Raw genomic sequence first — 8,727 nt, forward strand, 5'->3', positions numbered from 1 at the left:
AGCAAATGATTCTATATTACCTAAAATATTCAACTGAGGTCGTTTTCTTCTCTGTTTTGTTTTGTTTTTTTTTAATATTTTGTTCAGCCGCGTACACCCGTCAGGACGATGCTGTCAACCTTTTTGACGTCTCTGGAACTCTCGCTTATACCAAGTTTGGTGGAGACTCTTTCTTCATTCCAGATTCCTAATAATTTGAAGAAGTTAAGGATTATATATTGCATGGATCCGGAGACTCTTCCAGAAGGCATCAACTTAAAATCTCTCGACTTATACTATCTAACTAGATGCTCACGGCTTCAAACCTTTCCTGATGTCTCAATCAACATCTCAAAGCTCTATCTAAGTCATACAGGGATCGAAGAGGTTCCTTGGTGGATCAAATACCTGTCTCACCTAGTCTCCATGGAGATGTGGAAATGCAACCAGCTAAAATACATATCACCAAGAATTTTCCAACTTGATAATATTGACGTGGTTTCCTTCTCAGACTGTGAGCAGTTGGCAGAATTTGAAGGGACAAAAGAAGCAAAAGGCATCAACAATCCTCTCACCATGTTGATCATGTTCACCAACTGCTTCAGACTGAATCAAGTCGAAGCATTCGCTCAACAATCAGCTTCCATGCATCGCATATTACCAGGTGTCAAAGTGTCTCCATGTGTTACTAACCGCTCTACTGGTAGCTTCCTTACCGTCTCTCGACATAGTTCGCCTCTCTCAACACAATCACCTTCGGACTTCAAGGCTTGTATCTTGCTTTCTGAAGTAACCGCTAGCCATCATCAGCTTTGCTTTATAGACATCCATGTACATTATCGTTTCATAGATAGCCACGGGAACTACTTTGAGCCGGCTGAACCAAGCTGTTTCTCCTTGGATCAGAAAATTAATCACCTGATTATGTTTGACTGTCACTTCCCTCTAAACCAAGAGTGGAATCAAGTTGAGATAGAGTTTCGTCATAATAGTAACCGACTCAGACTAAAAGAATGCTGTATGCCACTCTCGGCTCCATTTCTGGTAACTTGGAAAGAAGCCGATGAAAGCAAATTTGATGATAATGAAGGCTATGCCACTGCACTTAGTAAAGAAGAGTGGGGAGGCGACAGTGATGATATAGGTTATGAGACGGCAGATGATGAAGAAGAGTGTGGAGACAATACTGATAATGAAGACTATGATACTGCACTTAGTGAAGAAGAGTATGGAGACAACCAAAGATCCTATTGATTTGCTTCGCAAAGGTACAACAATTGTTAATTGATTCTAATAGCTTAATAGCTTACACGTTTCTGTATCCCTTGTAATCGATCTTGCATATTATAGTTACACTCATGAACAATACATTTATATTTATGTATGATAAAGAAACAAACGTCAAGAGCAAATCTTTACTACTGTTTCAAAATATTTGATTATGCCTGTGAATGAAGCGAATATGGTTTCTTTGTAAGAAAAACAGGCACTCACCTTTACAACTTTTTTTTTGGTAAAATGTTAAATTTATACTATTTTTGAGATTTATAAATGTTCTGTACAACTTATTTGAAAAGAAATTAAAGAAAAGAAGGAACAAGTACAACCAAACTCAAGCGCGGACAGACTTCAGGGAGGTTAAGTACACGAGAAATAGAACTGCAGCATCGAGGGCGAGCGATCTGAAGTTGGGAAGGAGATGAGGTGGTCACGGATAAGACGGTCCCACGCAGGACTGAGACCTGCAACTGATGTAGTTGTTGAGGTGAAGATCCTGGCATTTCTTTCCCGCCAAATAAGGTAGATGGCTGACTGAAGAATTAGCTTGAACAGGGCCTCTTGTTCGGTCAAGGTGACACTGATTAATTAAAGCTGCTGATGAGTGCAGATCCGAGGGTGTTGCAGCGAGGATTTGCTACGCAAAGTGCTTCCATATGCTGGAAAATAAATCACATTCAAAGAAGAGATGGTGATGTGTTTCGACACCGAAAGAGCATAGAACACAATCAGCTGGTACATTGAGGCCCCATCTTCTCAAGCGATCGCAAGTCACTAGTCTACGCAGCATAGCCATCCAAGTAACAAATCCATTACGAGGTATGTTTTCCTTGAACCAGACAACCTTCAACCAGAAGACTGAAGGTGATTTGTGTCTTATGTGTTCCCAAGTAGTCTTGGAGGAAAAGAGAGGGCCAAATCTTCCATCTGCCTTGCCCCATAAGTACTGATCAGGACCCTTATGAGGCGACGGAGGAGAGACTGTTGTCAAGACTATTCAAAGAGTCTCAGCTGCAGGAGATCTCGCTTGAGGAAGGTGCCAGGCGCCCTGGCATGTAGCTTCTGAGATGAGACTGTTGCGCATTTCCTGAGACGTAACATTTTGGGCCCGCCTTCACCAAGTACAAAGATCAGTTGATGTGATCTTGGGCTCATATGTGAAGTTATGGACATGAAAGACATTCAGAAATTGACCCATGATGTTAGCTAACATGTCAAGTCCATTTTTATCAAGTTACAAGCCCAAGAAAAATCAAAATCAAGTGGTTCTTTTGCTGTCCAAGAAAAGTGACGAAAATCAGAAATTAAATTGCATGGAAAGTTTCTCTCTCTTACATGCAAGGAATGCTTGTTTCAAGAACATTCTCTCTCCTCCATGCATTGCTTTTGTGATTTCCTAGAATAATAAATATCTAGCATTGTTTGCAAGTTTTGATTTCCTATAAATAAGTTGTAATCTCCATTATAATAAAAGGAGCTATGAGTATTATTTTTGAACCTTGAGAGTTATTCTCACTTTTCTTTCAATGGTGTGTAATAACCATTGATCTTTTCGATCCGTCTTGGTGCGTCATATCCAAGGGATCAAACCGATTTGTCTTTGTGCGTCATATCCATGTAATATACCTCATTCTCGTCTAGGTGTGTCATATCCTAGGGCATTGAGTTGGAATATCAGAGGTCTTCTGCATCCTCTGTGCGACATAACGATCCACAATAAATCAGGAGCTTTCTTCATCTCTTATGTCACCATTCAATCTAACGCCTTGTTTCTTCGGAATTTTACGTTCCATTGAAGTCAAGGATTATCCATGCCAATTCAGAGTGCCGAATCCTTGGGAGATTCTCATCAATTGGTATCAGAGCAACACTCTGAGTTTGGTAGTCACTTCGGTTATCCACCATTCTCATCTATCCATCTTCTAAAAAGAAAAAAAAAACGGAGTTTTATTATTTATATTCTACAAATATGATGGATCATTTGGAAAGTGTGTGTTCAAGTTTTTCTTTATTTGGAGAGCAAGATTTGAGGAAAAATCTTTTTGAACAGGAGGAGTATGATGTGATCTTGGGCTCATACGTGAAGTTATGGACATGGAAAACATTAAGAAATTGACCCATGATGTTAGCTAACATGTCAAGTCCATTTTTATTGAGTTACAAGTCCAAGAAGAATCAAAATCAAGTGGTTCCTTTGCTGTCCAAGAAAAATGACGAAAATCAGAAATTAAATTGCATGGAAAGCTTCTCTCTCTTGCATGCAATGAATGCTTGTTTCAAGAACATTTTCTCTCCTCCATGCATTGCTTTTGTGATTTCCTAGAATAATAAAATAGAGAAAATTACTAGAATGTATAAGAAAAGTTGGTTTATTACTAGAGTGTTAAATATCTTTTAAAAATTACTAGAATGTTTTCCTCCGGCCCATAGTAAATGACAATAAGGGCCTTTGGTTAGTTTTTTTTAATTGAAATTATTTTTAAACATTAAATCCACATCACTAATTAAATATACACATCATCAGAATAGAAACCAAACCGTCTCTTCTCCGACATAACTACATAGAAGTAAAAAAAAAAAACTAAGAACATTGTCTTTGTCGTCTCGAAGAAGGAATCGTCGAAGAAGGAACCGCGAGGATACTCCCACTCTCTGTCATCGACATTGTCTGTGTTTACTTCCTCTTCCTCGAACTACCTCTTTGACGTGATACTCTATTTTCTCTGTTATCGTCGTGCCCGAAATCGTCGTCTTCAATCGTTTGTACGAAATCGCCTTCGCCTTCTTATCTACGAGTTCGTCTTTTCCGGTAGGATATCGCGACGGTATATATTATATTTTGTTGCGACTAAGATAGGGTTATGTTGTGGCTGTGATATGGTTTTGTTGAGGGTTTTGTTGCGTCTGAGTTAGGGTTTTGTTGCGTCTGAGTTAGGGTTATGTTATGGCTGAGTTATCTCTGTGTCGTGACTAAGTTAATGTTATGTTGTGGCTGAGTTACTTTTATGTTGTGGCTGAGTTACAGTTATGTTGTGACTGAGTTATTCAAACATTTTGTTGCTGAGTTATTGTTATAGTACGGATGTGTTATTGTTATCTTGTGGCTGATTTATTGTTGGGTTATATGATCAGATGGATGTTGCTGAAGTTAAATCACGGGATTACCCTCCAAGACTTTACCCTGAAGGGTCTTCTAACCTGGAAAAAAAAGTAATTAATCACAATTTCCGTCCAGGAAATTTCCCCCACATTAGAGAAACAATTGGAAATGATGTGTGGGAAGAACTGGTGAACTCTCCCATTGGAGTAGTTGCTAGGCTAGCTGGACGCGAAAACATATGGTCTGGTAGGACCGTACACTATCTACTATGAAGACAGCTGCGAGTACATAAGAAGGAGATATGGTGTCTCATGGTTGATGAGGCTATCAGGTTTAGCTTGCTCGAGTTTGGTGAGATCACTGGGTTAAACACAGGTTCATTGCCAACATAAAGGTTTGAAGCTGATCAATACAAAGAGTTTTGGGAGGAGTTGAAGGTGCCTCTTGGGATGGGACCCAAGTTAGATGAACTGAAGGAACAATTAGCGTTCTATCCGCTTTGGATTTTTGAAAAGTGTAAGTGGTTGGGGCTGCTATTTCTTTAAGCCATGGGAGTCTATTGTTTGCATCACAATTCAAGGATACCTTTTGAAAGTGCAATATGGGTATTCGACGATGAAGCCATGGGGTCATATCCATGGGGTCGGACTGCATACGAAGTTCTCATTGACTCTATTAAAACGTTGGCTCCAGAAGGAGGGTCATACACAATAAGCGGCATAACCGTCGCGTTATTGATTTGGGCATATGAATCTGTCGCCTGCTTCGGTGAGAATTTTGGGAGGGTGGTGAATAATGAAGACGTTCCGCTTTTGCGATGGGGTGGAAAGCGTACACGTGCAAGTTTTGATAACTTGTTGGCTGCCGAAATCAAAGAGCATGGCGAGGTAAGGTTTAACGCTGAGTTTTTATTATTTGATGGCTGATTTATTATATTTGATGGCTGAGTTATGTGTTATTTTGGTGGCTGAGTTTAATTATAACCTGGTGTTGCAGGTGCGTCTGAGGAGAATGGTTTTGAAGGACTCAATTGAAGAGATGTTTCCTAAATGGCCGGGTGAACCTGACGACCCACAACTCGTTAGCTTGATAACAGACATACATGCAGGTAGATTTGTGAAAGGTTTTTGGGAAGTGCATGGGAATACGCAGGGTAATGCGCAGGGGAAGGGGAATAAGAAGAAGAAGAAAATGAAGGGTGGAGTTTCGTCAGAAGCTGAGCCACCCACTAAGAAGCAGAAGAAAGTTAAGACACAAAATGAGTCTGAAGCTGCTGCAGCGGGAAAGGGTTCTAGCGAGAAGGAAGGTAGCAAAGATTTGGAGTTGGAGAACAAAGCGACTCTGACGACCATTGTGAGTACTCTGGATTATATTTCCACGAAATTTGAGCAGTTTGACTCATGGTTGGAAGCTTACGAGTTAGACCGGAACAGACCATTGATGGACCAAAAGACCATTGATGACAGGGTGAAAGCTTTACTGGAGGAGCGTCTGAAAGTTCTGGGAGTTGGGAAAATTCCCGAAAACAATGATAACCCTTCTCCACCATCAGCAGATAAAGCTTTATCGTTGGCATCACCGTGGGTTAAAACGCAGCAGAAGTCTGTCAATAGTCCAGCGTTAGCTGCGACTTCTGGTAAGATTTTTGGACCGAAAAAGAATTTGGCGAAGGAGCTTGATAAGGAATCAGGGGTGAAAAGGACTTTGGCTGAGGAGTTTGGCAGTGTCGCAAAAGCTACTGATCTTGATAGTCAACATATTGATTTCGTATTAGTTTCTCCTTCAAAGGCTACTAAGGAAGATAAGGATGCTAAGGTTCCAGCCTATGGATGCGGCTGTAGGGGTAAGCGTATTGTTAAGGGTGAGGAAGCCGATGAGAAAAAAAAAACAGCGCAGGCAGATGCTGCATTTAAGAGGAAGGAGAAGGCTGAGGCTAAAAAAAAAGCGGCTGAGGCTAAGAAAAAAGATGCTGAGGCTAAGAAAAAAGAGGCTGAAGCTAAGAAAAAAGAGGCTGAATTAAAGAAGAAACAAGAGGCTGAGGGTAAGAAAAAACAGGTTGAGCTAAAGAAGAAACAAGAGGCTGAGCTAAAGAAGCGAAAACAGGCTGAGTCAAAGAACAGGCTGAGAGGACAGTGTATTTGCTGATGTGACTGACGAAGTTGTTGGGGAAGAGAACAAATTTGCGCTGGAGTCTGATGTCGAGAATCAGGAAGTGATTAGATCTGCCGTAGTAAGGGAATATCGGGAGAAACGTGTTCAATTATCTCCAAAAGGGTTTGCATTGACGGCAGTTTCTTCACCACTAGTTTTTCCGTACGTTGGAGACGATGGAACAACGTGCCTGAGGAAGAATGTTACTCCTTCATTAGTAATATATGACCCTCTAGCACCTATTGATCCGGTGCTATTAGAAAAACTGATGCAACACATTAAGGGAATTCCACCCAAACCACCAGCACCAGCAGATAAACCAGCAGTCTTCTCCACTGATCATGAGGGTGATTTCTACAGCATACTCATCCATGAAAGACCGTGGCCGGAAAAGGAATATGGATGGATGTTTGATAATGTAAGTCTTTAGTGCGGCTAAGTTATATATTAATTTTATTATATTGCGGCTGAGTTATATATTTGATTACGGCTGACTTACATATTCTTTTAGTACGGCTGAGTTACATATTCTTTTATTATATCACGGCTGACTTGTTAATATTATTTGTGTAGCATGTCGTTGCGTATTTGAACGTCCTCATTAAAAGGTCCATGCGAAATCCCACTCCATTCTGGTCCAAGCAGATTGACTTCGTTGCCGTTTGATGGCAAAGTTTTTTGATTCACGATTTCACTCAGTTCAAGATAAAACCTAGTATGTTCAATTTCAAAGGCAATGGTTATGAAGATATGTTAAAGGGTAAGCTTCCCGATCACTGTCCAACAAAATTGAAGTGGTATGAAGATGTGGATCACTTGTACGGATGTCTTCAAACTGGCAGAAATCACTGGGTTGCGTATCATGTGGATCTGAAGAAGGAGAAGATTGATTGCTACGATCCAATCTTTGGAGAGGCAACACCCGAAAGTGAGCAGAGAATTCTAAATTCATTTAAACCGCTGACGCACATGATTCCGTATATGTTGAGTGATCATATTCCTGCCAATATCCGAGCCCCTAGTAAGAAGAAGTTCTCATTCATAAGGAGGAGCAAAAGATAAACTCCACAAAACACCCAGATTGGCGATTGTGGGGTGTATTCGTTGAAGTTTGTGGAGTGTCTAGTGCTTGGTGTAACGTTTGATGGGATAAACGATAAAAATATTCAAGGTTTACGGATGAAGATGGCAGCAGAGATCCTCGATGAAGGAGGAAATTCTGTGATGAGCAATTTGCTGGCTAATTGAACATGTGTTTGTTATTTTGTACTTGACTTATGTTGTTGTTTTGTACTCGACTTATGTTATTTTGTACTTTATTAAGTATTTGACTTAGTCTTATCAGTTTTATAACCCAGCCGTGTCGTATATGTGTAACTCAGCCTTACCCCAAACATACCCTAGAATCGTAAAATGTTTATATAACTCATTCGTATCGATTAGTATAAGCCAGCTGTTACGATATTATAACTCAGCCATACCTCAAACATACCCTAGAATCAAAAAAATTAAATGGTTATACTTTAAAATGTTAAATTGAAACTCCAATTATAAATTTGAAGTGAATATATAATCAACTGAATGTGTCTTCTTTATTGAATTTACGAGTTTAGAATCAATCATGATCTTGAGGTATATGTTGTCTTACAATTACTCATAAACTTAACTGATATATATATAAGGTGTGAGCATAATTCAAAACTCATAAACTATTATTGTGTTATTTATTATGAATTTTTGTTTTTATAATATTTCTTGCACCATAAATCCAAATTCCAAACCTAAAAACCCAAAAAAGCAAACCTAAACCCTAAATAAGAAACCCTAAACCCGATTTACTAAGTCAGCCGTAAATGTTAAAGTAACTCAGCCGCAAAGTGTAACTTAATCTTGACGTTTGGCGGGAAAAAGATAACAGATTCTTGGGAAATTTTAACTCGAGACGTTTGACGTTCTGTACCTCTCTATATATTGTCTCCTCTCTTACACCTTTCTCTCTCTAGAAAAAACCTAAACAATATCTTTCTATCCCCATCAAAAGTTATGCTGATTGTTCCTGGTTATTCAACGATGTTAGAGAACAGTTTCAATGCGATATTAAGCTCTGCAAATGGTTGACACAACCAGTACTATCTGGTTCAAATTTTTAAGTGATCTCTCCCTCGTCATCCCGTCGATTCTTGCAGAAGGATGGGTTCATGATTGGCCGACATAACGCG

The 8,727-nt window shown here is 39.7% G+C and overlaps 1 protein-coding gene across 1 annotated transcript; it reads left to right on the forward strand.

Moving 5' to 3' along the window:
• The first annotated feature begins 4,905 nt into the window (after nt 1-4,905).
• On the forward strand, nt 4,906-7,756 carry LOC106378452. The gene is made up of 5 exons (XM_048749136.1): nt 4,906-5,244; nt 5,354-6,398; nt 6,517-6,926; nt 7,208-7,436; nt 7,635-7,756. Exons 1-5 carry the CDS (start codon nt 4,906-4,908, stop codon nt 7,754-7,756), a joined length of 2,145 nt encoding a protein of 714 aa, XP_048605093.1.
• Nucleotides 7,757-8,727: the final 971 nt, after the last annotated feature.

Source organism: Brassica napus, chromosome C2 (genome assembly GCF_020379485.1).
Source record: "Brassica napus cultivar Da-Ae chromosome C2, Da-Ae, whole genome shotgun sequence".
Lineage (NCBI taxonomy): Eukaryota > Viridiplantae > Streptophyta > Magnoliopsida > Brassicales > Brassicaceae > Brassica > Brassica napus.